The sequence below is a fragment of the Schistocerca piceifrons genome, chromosome 1, assembly GCF_021461385.2.
Source record: "Schistocerca piceifrons isolate TAMUIC-IGC-003096 chromosome 1, iqSchPice1.1, whole genome shotgun sequence".
Lineage (NCBI taxonomy): Eukaryota > Metazoa > Arthropoda > Insecta > Orthoptera > Acrididae > Schistocerca > Schistocerca piceifrons.
The window spans coordinates 523,945,876-523,964,482 of NC_060138.1; the positions used below are offsets into that span (position 1 = coordinate 523,945,876).

Here is an 18,607-nt window from a genome sequence, read left to right on the forward strand (position 1 = left end):
ATAACCATTCCACCTCCTTTTTTTAGTCTTAAGAACTATGGTAGTAAGCACTGAAATGGACAGACAACGAAGATAGGTTTCAGAAGTGCCCAGCAAAAAGTTTTTTTTTTTTATTTAACTGAAACAATGGGACCTTCATGATATAAGATATGGGAGATTACATTTTATAACTAACCCTATATGAGAAATTGACTTGGCATGAAATGGAGCTCTAAGTAACAATTAACATCTTCATCATACCAACCACATCAAGAATCGAGGTAATTCATGAAAATTCTAGGGTGACTGGCTTCTGGAGCAGGTCTTAAAAAGCATGTAAGTATTGAAAATTTTGAAGTATCATTTCTTTACACAAACACTTATTTTCCATTTCTTGTTTTAATTTATATAATCATCGTCATAATAATTGTCATCACTTAGACTTCTAAAATCTGAAGACTTAAAAAGGTGGCATTTTAATAAATTCTATTGACAAATGATATGAGTACTTGTACCAATTTGCACTTAAAACTAGTCCTATTTTAAGTGTGTTTAAATTAGCATAATAACAAAATGGTCGTTATGAAAACACTTAGTTTATTTCAAATTTAATTTTGCACATAATTCACTTCCAATTTTAATACCTCAAAACATCAAACTGTTGTCTAATCATCAGATAGGATTCTGTTTATTGTACTTCCATCAGCACAAATGTAAATAAATGGTAAAATACGCAGTTACCATTGTGTGTAGTTGGATTAGTTCAACTACATCTTAATGCATGCCTACATTCAACATACATTTATTAAACACACTGGAGTGCTTTGCCATTTTCAAATACTGAATTATTTCTTCATTTTTACATATAAATAATGCAATGGTAAAAGTTATTTTCTGTTTGGAAGAAGTGTTTAAATTAGAACATGCTGAAACTGAGAATATTCTGCACATGCATGTCCTTGTTGTACAGAGAAACAGAACATCCTAATTTGAATGCAGTAGTTTTAAGTAGCAAAGCATACATTAAAAGTGTCCTAATAATTCAGTATGACTTGTTTGTCAGAAATTCAATGACAACACAGTTTTGCTCTTCTGCATGTGGATGGCATAATATTTTGCCTCTCTCATTCATTTACATTAAGCATGGAGAAAAATAGCTAAACATAAGATTTACAGACATAACAGATGCATTAATTACAATTTACAGCTTCCATTGAGATACAATCTTTCACTTATCTGATTGATGCAACAGTATTAAAACTTCAGTTTTGCCTTTGAAAGAGAGAGATACAGAATTGTTAATTTCTATGCTTTCTTTAAACACCTAAAGGAAAATATTTTTATATTACAAACCTGTAAAATGTTTGCTACGAGCCAAGAAAAAATATGACTGAAATTGGCATGTAGTTGTAAGACACCATTTTCTCACAGATAGAACTGGGCAAGAAAGCTGGCACTTTGAAGTTGTAATGTGCCCACTTAAAAACATTATCAACAACCAGAGAAAAAATAGTTTATTTGATTATTGGAATTTTAAGGTGAAACCAGATAAATTAATACAAATAATATATTTAGATTTGTTATTTGTTTTAAGAAAGGGTACAAGATCTTTCTTGTTACAAAATTGTACTGTTTCACATACATATATATATATATTGCACTTTACACAAATGCATTAGTCACGAGCTGTACAAGAAAGAAAATTTACAATTTTCTTTGCGCAATTCCTTCCATCAAATAGTTATTGGTAGGGTATATTCTCCAGGCCACATAACAGATCTTTAAACACATTTTCACTGTTATGTACACGAGTCACATTAATTTGATTCAGGCCCACAATGTCATAAAATTTACATTAACACTTTTTCACCTAAAACTATCAAGTAATTAGCACAGTATACAGAACATCTTTTGGTGGTTGCATATTTTCCCCCGATTTCTCATTTTCTGTATCCGTTAACATTACCAGGTGATGTTTTCCGTGGCCCATTGCGAAGAGCTTCTGCATACGACATGTCCAGTTGCTTCAGTTTAACAACACCTTCATACGCTGGGCTTGGAAACTGTTGCTGTGGTTCCCACGACTTATCATATGCTGCATATCGACTACTGTTATTGCTGTGATGTCTGGGGCTATCACTGCGATACCACGTACGTGTCTGCTGCTGCTGCTGCCTGTTCCTACCAGAGTTTGACGCTCGGCCACTGTAGTTCAGACCACTAGTCCCAACTGGAGACGTCTCCACTGCAACATTCATGCGTTTCATTGGTGAATTTTTTCTCTTTCCCTTCTTTTTCACTGCAATACCTACTGATAAGTATTCTATTTGTTCTGACTTTGGTGGGAGCGGTCTCAGAACAAGTCCACTGTTAGAACTTTCAGCACTTGTGCCAGGATTCTCTGAAGAGCTAGCTTTCTCTGGTTCACTTGGTTGAGATTCCATCCTCTTACTGTTAGGCTGTCTCTGTCTGGGCATAGTTTTAGTTTCTTTCTTACACTCCTCTTTGGTGGCAAACTCTAGAGGTGCTTCTTCCTTAGCTGGAGTTGCAGGTGGCACTTTGGGAAGAGCCTCGCGAGTTGGTGTTGCATCATCCAGACGTGGCAGCTGTTCACCTTCTCCTTTTTCTTCAGCTGCACGCTTTAACACTGCAAATATTTCTCTGAACAGTTGGCGATATTCTGGAGTTTTCCTAAAGCGACTCTCAACAGGACTAGCGTCATCATAAATACTAAATCGACAGTCTTCTCCATCAGCAATTGAACACAAATAAGAACCTGCTGGTAACCCAGAAAGTTCTGTTTGTGTTGATTTATTGCTAGTTTCATCAGAAAATCCAGATGATGAAGTTTCAGCTTCTGAAAAGTCTGTAGGTGTTGCAGATGATGTCTTCCCTGCTCTCCGACGATTGGGCTGCTGTTTCTCTCCAGACACTTGGTTGCCATTCTGCTGCGGTACTTCTGGCAATGCCTCTTGGTCACTTTCTGTATCTTTTATGTGGTGGAAGCTGTTGAAATCTCCTGACATCTGCAATTCCTCTTGTAGCGATAACTGGTTGCTCGGGGGTGATGGTGGTGCATGACGACGAGGCTGGCGTTGCATTTCCAGAAGAGCTGCATACCTTGCTTCCAACTCCTTGTATGGGTTGTCATCCTGTAATAATATTTCCAGAATAAGTGGAAGTCCTGCCAACTGAAGGAGTTTTGAATCACATTCAACTTTAAATATAATTTGAAGACTTGCATCATAACTCATTTCTAAAACAATAAAAAAACCAAAAGGGATTTAAAATTAATGTCAATGGAAGATGCAAGTACATTACGGATTTCACTCTAAAAATTGTGTCAGGCAGTTACTAAAAATCACACAAATGAAGCAGGCCACATACAGTTGTGCGCAAACACTTTTTAAATTTTTTAGTGGCTTATGTGTTACTCACTTTTAGTGAAACAAAATTCTTACAGAAATTACACAACGTAAGTCAACATGGCTACCAATCATTAACAGGCAACTACTGAACATGCAGTCTTCTGTTAGCTGTTTAATAATACATACCAATACAGTGTACTCCTAAAATTGATGAATCTTAAAATAACGAAGGAGTTTGTTTCTTTCTGACTGGTTTAACAAAAGCAGGAGAAAAAGTTTCAATAAATAATTCTAAGTTAATCACATAGGTAGTGAGCAGGAGATATTTCTAACATCCAGCCCTTACTAAGGAAGTAGTTAAAAAATAAGTAATGTGGAGACCAAGCACAAATTTGAACTGTGAAAGACATGATGAGCCAAACAACTGCAGTCACAATTTGACTGCATAGGTGATTAATGAGCTAGTAAATTCGGTAGGCAAATTTGCTCCATAAACTAATTTTTCCCACAATTTGTAACCAAGCAATTTGTTGGCAAGAAAATGATTGCAGGATGAGAAAGTCCATATAATTTTCAGATTTCTGCAGATCAGTTTAGTGAAATAGTGCCAAGATAGTGAGTTTGCTCAAAAGGAAGTTAGTGATCATTAAATTCAGAACTTCTCTGCTGCCGCGCACCCACACAAAGACACCTTTTTCCTATGGGGTTGCTTGTCTGCCACCATCACAGAACAACAGTGTCACCTGCCACTCTACACAAAAAGTCGCAGGAGAGTCACTGCTGTCTGGTCAAATTGGCTTCAAGGAACTACTTTTTACCAGTAGAGTATCTCTGCAATATGTCCATCAAGAAAATAAAACCTAGGAACACATGCTGCAAAGCCCACTCTGAAGCAGTATCTAGTCACAGGCAGTCAGTTTTTGGTACATCATGAAGTCTGACATAAATCTACCACCACCTTAGTTGCAACTTGAGCTAGAATTAATTGTCCTCAAAAGTAGTCAGACGTGCACAGAAACCTCATGATAGGAATTTGGTTGCATCTCTAGAAGATAGATGATATGTCAACACTTAACTGTAACAGACTGTTTATGTTTGATACTGCAAGCAGCAAACTGCCAGCTCATCAATGCTTTTGTGGTAAACAATGTGGTCATGCAGCTGTGCCCTGATTCTGCTCGCTATTACTCTCATGGTTCAACAACTGCTTGCTTATTTCCTTTAGATTGGTTCTCTTGACACAACTAGTAATTTTCTCTAAGGGCTGGGACAGCATTCACCATTATTTTCTTGTGTGGCTCATATGGTCTTTTCCTGGTGGCTAGCTTTTTTGTGCCAATGGTAGTTACATATTGTGAAGGCTTCCTCGTGCTTTTTCATGTGGTTATAGTCAATGCACGGATTTTAAATTCAATTTTAACAGTTCTTATTCTTCTTTAACCTTTCTATCTATCTCTAAGAAACCCAGACAAGCCATCATTGCAATACCTTCTGTAAGTTGTGTGCTCTGATCTGAAGCAGGCAATTTTTTGAGGTAAGCCATAATTTGTCTATAAAATTTTGATCATAGATAGCAATTAACTATCATTTTTCCATTTTAATTAAATTTGTCCTACACAGTAAGAGTAACCCCTTTTGCATATTAACCTTGTCATGAGTGGTGAAGAATAAACACAATATACTTCTCTGGGGCTTTACGGGCCAGGTACATATAATAGTTCAAGGTGTTTATACAACAGCACATTTTTTAACTAAGCATTTAAATCTATTGACTTCAAAAAGATTCAATAATAAATCACCTGCATTGAGCCAATACATTTATGACTGAGGCACACTTTAAGGAGAAAAAGATGATCTCATCCATTACTGATCACAAATACACTTACTGAGGACACAAAATACTCGTGGATGGATTTCTCTTTCTTTAAAACTCTATTACAGGGATTAATTTTGACAAATACGAGTTATTTTAGCACATTATTTGCAATTAAGTACAAACTGATCATGTTAACTAACAAATTTCCAGATATCCAAATCATGTTGTGCGGTGCCAGAACTGCCAACACGACCTTCCCTGGATACCTGGAAATTTATGTATCATACTGAGTAAAACACAAAATGTCAATGTGTATCACCAGGATACTTAAATTTGTTACCATTACTTTTAGCCCACTACCGTCAGCATGAAACCAAACCACACACATCCAAACACTTCAAGCTAAAGCTACTGCTGAACGTACCTACAACTGATGTAACTTTGTGGACAATTTACAATTTAGTAATGGAAATAGATAATGGTTCTTGAAATAGTACCAGAGCCCAAGTAGGGCAGAGAACAGTGTTTGATCAGACCACATGTAAGCCAAGAGACGCCACAGTAGTGCGGGTAACTTACATCCTTCCTGAGAACACAAGATACCAGTTTGCAGTAGTTTAAGTTCTAAAAACTAAATACAGCATGAAACCTTAAACAATTATTGATTACATTATAATGCTTTTTTAAGTCCCTAGTTTCACAGGAAGCTTAATACTCACATCTGACATGTCACAGTGGGTCTTATGAATAAACATGAGAACATTCTCCAGAGTAGATACGCAGAGCAAAAGTACATTCTCAGATAAAGTTGTCAGTTTCCTATGTATAAAAACTACACAGCATAATCTCTGACCCGGGAGTATTTTCTCACTGCCTCCCCTTCTTATTGAGTAAGTTCTCAGCAAAGAGATTAAAATCTGACATCTTTGGTTCTCAGTTTGTTTGTGTGTGTGTGTGTGTGTGTGTGTGTGTGTGTGTGTGTGTGTGTGTGTGTGTGTTTTTTTTTACCAAAAGTTTTTCTTACGTTATTTCTGTGCCGAAATGGAAGATTCCGAATTAGCCTTCATGAATATTATAGAAGATTATCCAGCTATCATCAGCAAATCACCAAATCTCAGGCTACAAGAAGGGAGAAGGCAGATAGTATCAAGGAAATACAACACTTATTGGGTTAGTTTTGGAAAAGAAATTTCAAACAGGCAGATTATGAAAAACTGCACAATATGAAGTCACGCATCGAGTCCAAGATGGACATAAATAAGATGGGCAACATTAAGATTGGGAACAGATATTTTTGCTGTTTTTAGACAAAGATGACTGCAACCCAACTATCCATCAGAATTTGTGGTAAGTCCCACATTTTTTTTTTGGTATGTGCTTAATGTTTCCAAATTGTGAATCAGAAAATTACATATTTTTAACACACAAAAATGAAGCAATGTTTGGTCAAATTCATCTGATATTTGACCACTTCTCTGTAAATTGCACAAACCCCTCCCATTTCTGCATAAACCTGCTTGCTATGTTTACTAACTATAAACTGAATCATGACACACATTACTATTACTTCTTGGTTTTTTTAATTTTTTAAAAATTTTTTTATTAGGAGCCTGTGCAATAGGTGGTGTCACCTCTGCTGTCATCTCTTTTCCAGGGAGTAGTTTGGAGGTAGTTGATACCAATTACACATTTTTCGAACCACAATCAGTTTTGCAGCAATCGCAAATTGTCAAAGCAGACGATACAGATCTAATGGCTCCACAAGTTGTTATACCTGCTCAATCGCGTGTTTTGGAGCATGAGAGGGGGTCAAAATGGCGGAGCTTGAGCATGGAAACTGATGAGACAATGAATTTGTCCAACTGAGAGCTGCAAAGGCTGGTGCTATTGTACTAATAGAGAAAGCAGCAGAAATGGATGCATCAAGAACAAGATTAACAATAGACCAAATTGTGTAATGCCATAGTACAGCAATGATTTTTATTAATAAAAACAGGTTTTTAAAGTGAATGTTTGTTTACATTTCTCATTTACCCATTTACCAAATTCCATATGCTCTTAAAGAAATAATTCAGTACAAATTTCTTTTCAATGAAACAATAAGAGTAACATAAACCAATTTGAAAAAATAAAAAAAATAAAATTTAAAAAAAAATAAAATTGTATGCACTTATTTACTGTTGTGTCATGCAAATAGGTTCACCACATCCTTGAAACAATTTTTGGTAAAGTGGAACAAAAGGAATAACTTATTCCTATTTTAAATTTTGCAGGTTAGACAGTTTGTACAGTTATTTACTGTAGTATCTGAAAATTCTGTTCCAGTTTGAATTGCTACATTTTAAACAATTTTTTTTGAAAGTATAATTAATGATAGAGAACGAAGGAAAACACTAAACTGCATTTTATCATGTAATATCAGAGCACTGATTAAAAACCACACAAATTAGATTTAATTGTGCATTGTTTTGACAGACTCCCATACACTACAGTTGACGTATTACATTAAAAATTTCCCATCTCCTATTTGTTCCACGTACACATAGGTTTGCTGCTTCCTCTTCTCCCAATACTGGAAGATTGTTATCACTAGGTGCTTCAAAATCCACATCCCCTATATGTTTTGCTACATTGTGCAAAACAGAACAGGCTATTATTGTACTGGGAATTTTTGTTTGGGCAGGCCTTATTTTATTTTTCAGAATCGGGAAGAGTCTTTTTACCTGTCCAAAGCACCATTCAATCATCATCTTTTCCCTCGAGTGAAGTCCGTTGTACGCCCTCTCATTAGGTGTTTCAGGATTTTGAAATGATGTCATTAACCACGGTGCAATGCCATATCCTTCATCTCCTAAAATTAAGGCATTGCAGTGGTTCTCTCACAATATATGGCACACATCTAAGTTTCTGCATATCCTAGCATCATGTATAGACCCAGGCCTTGAACCATCAACACTCAAACATTTCACTGTAATCACACGTTGCTTGCACATTTACAGATGGAAAGCCCTTTCAATTAACGTATTTGTCTCCATGTGCAGGTTTCCATTACAGGTATGTGCGTGCAGTCTAGGGCCCCTACCACACATGGAAACTTATGTCTAGATTGCCATTCAACTTTAGCTGTTTCTAGTTTGTTAATGTTTGTTGGAAATCTGATCCACAACAGTGCTTTTCTGTTAACCTATTGCAGAATATATCAAACTGTTAGTGATACTGTTGTCTGGTGTTTCCCAAGTCTTCTACACTAATCTGAAAGCCTGGATCTGCTAATAGCACAAAAATGTTTTCATTTTGCATTCATCGGAAAGGGCACCTCCTCTTCTTTCATGATTTTCAGGAAGTAAGTGATTCACCAGCCAAATAATGTTTCCACTGTTAAATCTATATGAACTTCTGTAGTTCCTTCGTACTATGTATATCTTTTTTTTGCCTTTTGAGAAACAAATTCGACCATTTTCAATAAAACACTTGGTAACGCTTAACCACTACACAATTTACTTGGCTGTAAGTATGCTGTGGAGCTCACTCACAGAAGCAGAGAATGCTCTCTGCTTGTGAGAAACTTCTCTGGTTTTATTCATATGAAATCAGAGAATATTCTTTGTTTTGATCAACTTCCCCACCCTTCAACCCACACTGAGAACATACTCAGGTGAAGTATGTTCTCAGACTCACTCTATTCATGCCAACCAAAGAACTTTCTCTGAACTTTTGAGTAAAAAGTGTATTCTCCATTTTATTCACATGAGCCATTACCTCTAAGAAAGCATTTAATGGATCTTTATCTAAATTAATCTTCCATATTTTCTTCTCCAGCATACATCCCAAAGGCAGAATTTCATAATATGAGAATCTGCATGTTTTTACATTAGGTCATAATTTTTAATAGTAGCACTGATGTACCCTTCACTAGCAGGTAATAGTGTTATTAAGTGCTTCCTGATGATTAAGTTTCTACAACAGCCTGCTCAAGAGAAATATTATTTCGAAGTCTTAATATTATCTTATATATTAATCCCTGCAGTTATTTTGAGCACTGCACATGATTAGGCCTTGGATGTGTTCATCTTAGGTTAAAATTAAACTTCTGATGTGTAGCTTGCACTACTTTAGAGAAAGCTACAATTTCCGGGTAGGTTTTATATTACCCCCAAGTAAAAATTCAAAGTTTAAAACTCTTCTATAATTTGGCTTACATTTAACTAGTATGTGGCAATTTTAACTAACTTATTACTAATATTGACAAACAATATTTATAAATTTACGTTACTCTATCAATCATACCTCTTAGTGTGTGAGAGAGAGGGAGGGAGGGAGAGGGGGGGGGGGGGGGGGAGAGAGAGAGAGAGAGAGAGAGAGAGAGAGAGAGAGAGAGAGAGAGACCACCTGTGTTGATTTTTACCACTACAAACTGTAAGATACATTACCTGTTATCGAAGACACATTATCAGTTACCAGTCTTAAAATTAAGCGAGAATCTTTGAACAACAATATAAATATTTGGAAATGAATAAATTACTTGCCTCTATGTGTAACATGACTGTGCTGCAGTAGGTTTCACTGGTTACAGAATTGCTGACACTCGTCACGTCATCTTCCTCATTGTCCATGACTAGAGACAATTCATCCTGCCCACGTGTGTCAGTAAGACGAAGACACCTTCTGCAGAGCTGTCCCTGTCTGCTTGAAAAAGATTGAAACATATATTTGTGGAATTAATAGTAGAATTACAGCATCACAGCGTGATTGATAAGTTTAGAATTCTTGAAACCACTGTGCTGTATGAGGTGCCAGGTTCCAAAAAACTTCTTGTCCATTTTTTATGATTTAGATGTTATTTGGAAGTGTACATTCAACAAGGCAGGATTTGGAATGCCAACTCTTGGCAGATATTTGTCACCAAATAATAATGGACTTTCTATATTCAAGACAATTTGTTTAACTATCAAAGATTTCATAGAGTGTATATATATCATATTACTGAATAATATTAATATCTAAATCAGAAATAAAGTAGTCATTAACTGATGATAAAATGAGAAAATAACTACAAAAGATGAACAGCTGAGTTCAACATTAAAATCAGTGTGTATTGTATTTACAGAATACAAGAACCTATGGCTTTATTATTTTAATCTTCAGTTCATCTCCTCCTATTTCAAGAACACCTTCCCCAGTCTAAGAGGATCCACAAGTGGCAGTGTTCCTTTCACAAATTATTCTTTTAGTTAGTGCTCAGTGGGTAGATAGTGAACACACATTACACTAAAGAGCCAAACAAACTGGTATATTGCTGGAGAGAATTGACACTGTGAATCCTGCAGGGATGTCCTTAAATCCAGAAAAGTATGAGGGGGTGGATATGTCTTCTGAACATAACATTGCAAGGTATCCCAGATATGCTCAATAATTATTTGTGTGTGGGGAGTTAGGTGGCCAGCAGAAGTGTTTTAAACTCAAAGTTATTCCTGGAGCCACTCTGTAGCAATTCTATATGTGTAGCATGTCACATTGTCCTGCTGGAATTGCCAAAGTCTGTTGGAATGCACCAATGGACATGGATGGATGTAGACGATCAAACAGGATGCTTATGTATGTCACCTGTCTGAGTCTTGTCTAGATGTATCAGGGTTCCCATATCACTCCACGTGCACACCCTCCACTTCATTAGAGCCTCCACCATCTTTACATGTAGGGTCCATGGGTTGATGATTTTGTCTCCACACCCATACACATCCATCTGCCTGCTCAATAAAATTTGAAACAGGACTTGTCCAACCAGGCAACACACTTGCAGTCATCAACAGCCCACTTTCTATGTTGATGGGCCCAGGCGAGGTGTAAAGTTTTGTGTAGTGCAGTCATCACGGGCCTTCGGCTCCGAAAGCCCATGCCAATGCTGTTTTGTTGAAAGGTTCGCGTGCTCACACTTTTTGATGGCCAAGCATTGAAATCTGTAGCAGTTTGTGGAAGGGTTGCACTTCTGTCATGTTTAATGATTCTCTTCAGTTGTCATTGGTTCTGTTCATGCAAGATTTTTTCCAGCCACAGTGATGTCTGAGATTTCATGTTTTACTGGATTCCTGATATTCACAGTACACTCATGAAATGGTTGTATGGGAAAAGTCCCCACTTCATCGTTACCTTTGAGGTGCTGTGTCCCATTGCTTGTGCGCTAACTGTAACACCATGTCCAAACTCACTTTTATCTTCATAACCTGTCATTGTAGCTGCAGTTAATTGACCTAACAACTGTTTCAGACACTTCTTGTCTTATATTAATGTTGCCGACTGCAGCACCGTATTCTGCCTGTTTACGTATCTCTGTAATTGAGTACACATGCCTATAACAGTTTCTTTGTCACTTCAGTGTATAATGTTTAGATAATATTTGTTTGACATCCTGTAAATTTTCTGGTTCAACAGGTAGTCCACACAGCAATTCATCTGGGGGCCCATGCAAGAATCCTTTTCCTTTTTTGATAGTTGATTGATACACTGAAATGTCAGGTACGTACAATACTACTACTTTTACTACAGCAGATGACCTGCTTTTTTTGATATGGTTACAATTTAATTTTCGCTGCTTGTGAAAGCCCTCATGAGAAACTAGTAACTGTGGGAAAATGAAACTTTTGTGGAAATATTTGCTGATTGCATGCCATGTTTACATTCCAGGTTACAAATGTTACTCGATGTGGCAACCATCTGTTCCCACGACAGCCTGGAACCTTACTATAGGTACCATTTCATAATTTTTAACAGCACTTTTCAAATGTGCACCACGGAATGCCCTGCTTTTATGGCAGCTCGTGCACTGCTTGAAGACTGCACATGGAAATTAACATTCTCAGCCATGACAACACTGACTTTAATAACTTGTGGCACAATTGGCCATGAGCCACTTCAGGAGCAATTTCCAAATTCTCAGTTAATCTGAGCTTCAAAATATTTCTATCCAGCTCTGGTGCAATAGGACGACTTATCTGGATCATCTTAATTCACCGATACACTCGAAAAAACAGCATCATTATTACTGCTGTTTTGATAAAAAGCTTTACAAGCAAAGTCAGTTCATTTTATCCAGAAAATGTTGACTGACTGTAACTGTAATGCAAACTGATGCTTTAATTTCAACCCTATGTCGCCATACCAGTACTATTGCCTGAAAGCAAGTCATGACACCAACACAACTAGTAATGCAAATCCTGCAGCACACAGTCTGATCATTATTGGTGTGATGTTTGGTATCCATACAGTAAATAGTTTTACAACTACATTGGCTCAAGTAGTGAAAGTTTAATTGTAACAACCATTTAGATACGTTTGCACTCAAGATTTTAAAGTGCCAAAATTGATGGAGATTTCAGTGTTGCATTAGCAAACCTTTTCTGGTCTCTTATTTTACATACATCACTTCCTAACTTGTTGGCAGCACCTTCATGTGAATGAAGTTTAAAGTACTCTTCTGGACAAACAATGACTTCTTTGTTGTGTACAGCTCCTGCATACATCCCAACACGTAAGTTCACTGGAGCTTCATTGCACAACCAAAACCAAAGCATTTGAAGTAGTGCAGATTTTTCATTTTGTCTTTAACAATCAATGTAATTGATGATATCTTCAAATTTAAAAGTGATCAGACAATGTGCGTTGCAGATGAAATTTTGTTTGATCTTTTTTGGTGACCTGTTGGAAGCCAAATAAAGACTGTCAGTTTCCTTGTTCTGAGGGGCCTTCGAGTCACCATTACATCCTGTAAAATTGTAAGCATAGAACTGGCTACTGTAATATGCTGCTTGGTCAGAAAGTTTTCGTAGTCTGACAGGATGATTTCTGAGAATTAGGATCCTCCTCATAAAGTACACATTCCACAATTCTTTTAGTATGGCAAATATTCACAAACTTTCAAACAGCACAAATTATTATCATGAACTTGATGCTGATGGATAATGAGAATTACAGAACCATCATCTTTCAAATCAAATAAGGTTGCATGGTGATGAGGCAATTTTTGGAAATAACATTGACGTATAGGTTTTGGAACTGATAGGCTAGTGGATAGAATGTTGTTTGTAACAGTCAGATATTTCACACTTAATGAAGGAGAGAGATTACAGTTTGGGAATAGAGTAGCTGGTTAAGACTGTTTTTGGAACTTGGCACTTCATAAGCACTTTTCTGTATCTCTGAAAATTGTTCTACATAAATCATACCATAGTGTGTGAAAGTAAAGGATGAAAGTAATGATCAGGTTCCTTGGTGCATTCCATGATCCACCTCTAGCCATATGACAGCACATCCAGAATTGTTGAATATGACCATATTGGTGGTCCAGTTGTTAGAGCATGGAGACACACAAAGCTGCATGGATGCATGGACCACCGTACACTCACCAGTCAACGCTGTTGTGATACTATACTCCCCACTCATGTCCATCCTTTCAGAGGTGCACTGAGCCTCAACTTCATTGTTATGTATGACGATGCATGACATCTAAGAGCTAGGATGTGAAGATATTTTGTGAATGGACTGGCTTGCCCATTTTTTCCCCAACTTAAATCCCATTGAGTATGTGCAAGTTGTGTTGGGAAGATGTGTTGCAGTACACCACAGGCACCAAGGACCATCCAGCAGTTTTCAACTGTGCTAGTGGAGGAATGGAAAGCCCTACCGCAAAGGTTACCTAACTTGTGGCCATTGTGTGTGCACATTGCAGAGCATTCATTACTATCTGGGTAGATCACACACCTTATTAAAAATCCTGTGGTCTGACTACAATTCCCTGCCAGGTCGGAGATTTTCTCTGGTTGGGGAGAGGTAGCTGTATTGTCCGTACATTTGTATTGTCAGAAATGACACGTCACTGTTCAGATGGCTGTATACGCACTTCCTGAAAAACAAACAGATAATGTCCTACCTCCGGTAACGTCCGGGGACCATTAGAAATCATGGGGATTACAGTGTAATTATTGTCTTAATGGAAGTGTCATTTCTGTTCATTTCATTGCATATTTCTTTCAGGCGCCTTCTATTTATATTGTAGCAATTCTGTCTACGTATGAGCCAAGTTTCATTGAGCTTTGTTACTTTGTACTGGCACATTATGCGAAAGTTACTTTTGTCCTTAAGTTTTGCACACCAGTGTATGAACAACCTTATGAGCTTAGCACTACATATAGAATGTACAACTGAACTTTTGACAACTATGACTTTACCATTGCCATGAGTTCCCAATTCCCAATGTGTGAGACCACCATATTTACATATCACTGGTTGTGCTCATCCAGTGGAGCATACTTTGTTAAGAGCTTACTGAACTGAATGAACAGTAAGATCACAATGAAGTATTTTAGGAAAATGTGCTTACATTCTAGTACAGAGCACTATCATAACCGGTCTTAATGCACAACTTTGCATTGAGTGACTTCAAACAAAAACATTTATAAAATTTCCTCATTTACATAACTTATGTATTTATGTCAGCTTTTAAATCTTTCAAAAGATTAAAATAATATGTTCATATCAACAAGCAGGTCTGCTAGGATAAATGTTCTTGAGACACTAATCATTCACCTCAGAAACATTTTGTACCAAGAAGTTATCAGACACCCAACATTATATATATATATATATCCCTTAGCTTGCTAAGTAAGTTGCACTTCAGTGTAAGGTTGCCGAGATGCTCAGTTGGCAATAGTGTAACATCCGCAAACGCATACAAGCATGGTCACTACAATTTGGAATGGTGGTCTAAGGAAGTGATTATTGGGATGTATGAAAGACACACACATGTAAAGAGTGAAATCATAGACAGCTCTCTAAGTGAAGTGAGTAAGGCTTTATGTACAATAGGCACACTGGATGGAGTATGTATATCAGTTACGAATCATGAAGGTGATAAGAGTGGAAAAGAGAGAGAGAGAGAGAGAGAGAGAGAGAGAGAGAGAGAGAGAGAGAGAGAGAGAGGGGGGGGGGGGGCAGGGCAAGATGGAACATGCGCACCAGGTACAAGTAATTGTACATTAGACACTTCATTAGGATGTGAAAAATTTTATTTAGAAGGTCACAGGCAGAAATGAATAAGTAATGATTGAACTATGTGTGGTGCAGTGTATATTTTAATATAACAGCAAATTTTAAAGTTCAAACACAATGCTTTGTAATAAATACAAACCTAACTTCCTCCAGAGTTGAGATTTCTTCTTGTATGGATTTCAAGTCCTTTTCTTTCATCTGTAAGGTTTCTAGCTGTTCTTGGAGATGGACATTTTCCTATAAAAGTATCACAAACTGTACTTACACTGACCTAATAAACACACATCAAACTTTAAAAAATTTGAAACAGTTATTTTACCAATGTTTCATTATAAACAAGTTTTTTCAACATCAGGTGCATTGATCAATATTTATTTCCAGGTTCAGATATACCTGTAGCACAACAGCCAGCTGTTCTTCAAGTTCCTTTGCTCTGACCTGCTCCTTCACCTTCGCAGTCCTCAAATCTTGTAGCTGACTCAACAGCTGAACTACCTCTTCGGTTGATGCATCTTTTGTTTTGGTTTCTCCTCCTGGTGAATGCTGTTTGGGAACAAATGACAGTACTCTCATGATCCTGCTATTTAAGCACAACCATTAACAAAGATCAAACATTTTCTAAAACATGAAAACTATTTTAGTGAATTATTATAAAGATGCAAGGTAATGATTAAAGCAAACATGCACCTGCTAATTGGATGAAAATACATTCTCCTTGCGAAGACAATATACGTCCCCCCAGAACTATAAAACTTATCAATCCTCTGAACAGTAGGTGTTTTACATATTAGCATATAACTTCCTGGCAATTTAGATAACTAAATACATAAAAAAAAACGATGCATTTTGGAAAGATCTTTGATGCACACAATGTATACACTGAATGTTTTTGTATTAAGAAAGTATAAATACAAATTCCACCAAGCACAGCACAGCAACATCCAACGCACTGAAATCAAGATTGACAGACAGTAGTGCATCACACAGGGCAATCATAGCTCATGTCACATGATCTTGCCAGCCAATGATGGCTGATATTTAGAGCATACGATATGTGATATAGTCAGTCAACAGCAACATCACTGTTAAATATCCGGAACACTTGTAGGAAATGTTGGTGAGTTAATACGCATACAATAGAGTTACAAGGAAAGCTTGACTTTCACATATAATATTATGTCTTTTTTAGCACATGTTACCCTTTAAGATGTATCAAACACAAATGTGCCAGAAAATTTTTAAATAGTGGCATAAATGGCTGGTCTTCTGTGCCCAAAATTTTTCTAAGCAGCTTGACCTCAAAGTGTTAAGTTTTGAAGGAGAGTAAAATGCTTCATGATGTAAGAAATTCATTGCACTCTCACATACAACATAATTCATTTTGTGTAACAGTAAATTTTCTTTGAAATTCGTGCTTCTAAAACTACCGTTCGCAAAAGTTTCCCGCCACCTATTAAGAAATGTACACAGTTCTGATATCACGTTCATTGACAGTAATTTGTGTTATAAATTATTTAATTTGTCCTAAAGCCTTTGATCCATTTTGCTGTCAGCTGTCACTTGTGTATACACTGTGTTTTGTTGTTTACAATGGTGCATTTTCTTTGCAACTAAAGTCTCATTTTTGTGTTCTACAAATGTGGGGTTTTCTCCAGCTGAAAAAATTCTTATGTTTTACCCAGATTTCCCAAGGCATGCACACCATGAAGCCAATTCATTAAGTGTTTTGTATGGTCACCCAGAATTTTAATATTTTAGTTACTACATATATCTGAAGTGACTCCACATACACAAACTCAGAAGACAAATAGTAAACATTTATCCACGAACCTTGGAAGTAGGTGATGTACTATTAGCCACATCTGTGGGCTTGACTGCCGTGCAACCACTAGCAAGTGTTTCAATTGGTTTCTCATTTTGCTGTAGCAGCTGTTCTTGCCTCTTCCTCTGCGCTGTTACCTCATCCAGGGTCCGCTGAAGCTCCTCACATTTTGCATCTAGTGCTTCAATTTGGGCACAGAGGCTGAAATAACGAACATTTAAATTAAGTAATGGCATTTTTTGGCTTAATATCAAATAATACAGTCCAAGTATTACTTATGAAGTTGCAACCTTAAAAAGGGAACACACACAGTAATCATGGGAGTCACCCAGTTGCAGAACTCATTTTGTCCAAATAAGTGAAAATTTCAGAAATCATAAAAACTGTCCTTTACAGTGGAGAGACATGGAGATGCATTGCTTTGAAGAAGATAGTGAACTGTATTCTTTATCTTGTCACAAAATCATGAATTACAATAATTTTTCAACAGTTTTGTTATTGAAGCTAGTTCATGAAACTAATTTTCAACAGTTTAACATACATAGAAAATTATACAAAGTATCTGTCTATTAAGATAGAAACCAAGTTTAATTCTGTGTTTCTATTCACACATGCAATATTAAACAATATTTAGTACATTTCAAATGGAAGAATGTTGAAACTGCATGATTATTTTGCTCTGAAACTCTGTTTCCTTTGTAAGCTTCCTCTTATTTTAACAATTCAAACTGAAGATTCTAATTATTAGCAACACTGCAAACTGTATTTTATTCACCATCGTTATATGATTAGGTCAAAATTCTCATCAAAATATACCAAATGAAACACTTAGTCAATAGGATCTCTTGCTAAACATTTTCATTGGAGTTTTAATGGCATGAAGACTCAATTTCATCCAGTCTTTCTCTAGATGTTTGATGATAAACCATTTTTTGTAGTCTTCAAGTTTCAAAGTTATTCCCTCCCACATAGGTGCTGGTGAAATTATTGTAGCTAAGTGTTCATCTTTTTGAGTATGCTTTTACCTTCCATATACTCACAGTTTTAGTTAACTTTGCTTCTCAACGTACATTCACAGGGTGTAATCTTTGCATAGCAGACAACTTTAACCAAATGTATTATTTACCTTAAATTAGCTTACAGTAAACAAGTAAAGAATTGATTGCATTATGATTCAGTTAATCTCATATTCATCTTTGAGCTCTTTGAAGAGCAGGCACTTTTGCCATGAGTGGTGCTGTTCGTAGTGCCGTCTTCAGTCCAAAATTATTTTGAAGCAGCCCTCTTAGCTACTCTATCCAGTGCAAGTCTGTTCTACGGAACCATTATTTGATGGGTCGTGATTGCTAGAAGAACGAGTTTGAATCTTTTACTAGCAAACAAATCCTTTACAATTTTCACACACATTTTCAGCAACTGATGGCTAAACACATAACTACACGACTTTTGCAATTATCTTGATGAACTAAATGTTTATCTTCTGTGTATTTACTGTCGGAGGGGGGGGGGCCAGAGGGGGGGGGGCCAGAGGGGGGGGGGGCCAGAGGGGGGGGGGGCCAGAGGGGGGGGGGCAGAGGGGGG

The 18,607-nt window shown here is 36.9% G+C and overlaps 1 protein-coding gene across 3 annotated transcripts in view; it reads right to left on the reverse strand.

Moving 5' to 3' along the window:
- Positions 1 to 558: 558 nt before the first annotated feature.
- Positions 559 to 18,607, reverse strand: part of LOC124798207 (cerebellar degeneration-related protein 2) — a 486,918-nt gene continuing 468,869 nt past the window's right edge. For all 3 annotated transcript variants that reach the window (XM_047261522.1, XM_047261531.1, XM_047261514.1), the window contains exons 4-8: positions 17,035 to 17,227; positions 15,598 to 15,747; positions 15,344 to 15,441; positions 9,690 to 9,846; positions 559 to 3,131 (exon numbers count right to left, since the gene is read on the reverse strand). In XM_047261522.1, coding sequence (XP_047117478.1) covers positions 1,920 to 3,131; positions 9,690 to 9,846; positions 15,344 to 15,441; positions 15,598 to 15,747; positions 17,035 to 17,227 — 1,810 coding nt within the window. In that variant the 3' untranslated portion in view covers positions 559 to 1,919. The remainder of the gene's footprint in view (positions 3,132 to 9,689; positions 9,847 to 15,343; positions 15,442 to 15,597; positions 15,748 to 17,034; positions 17,228 to 18,607) is intronic.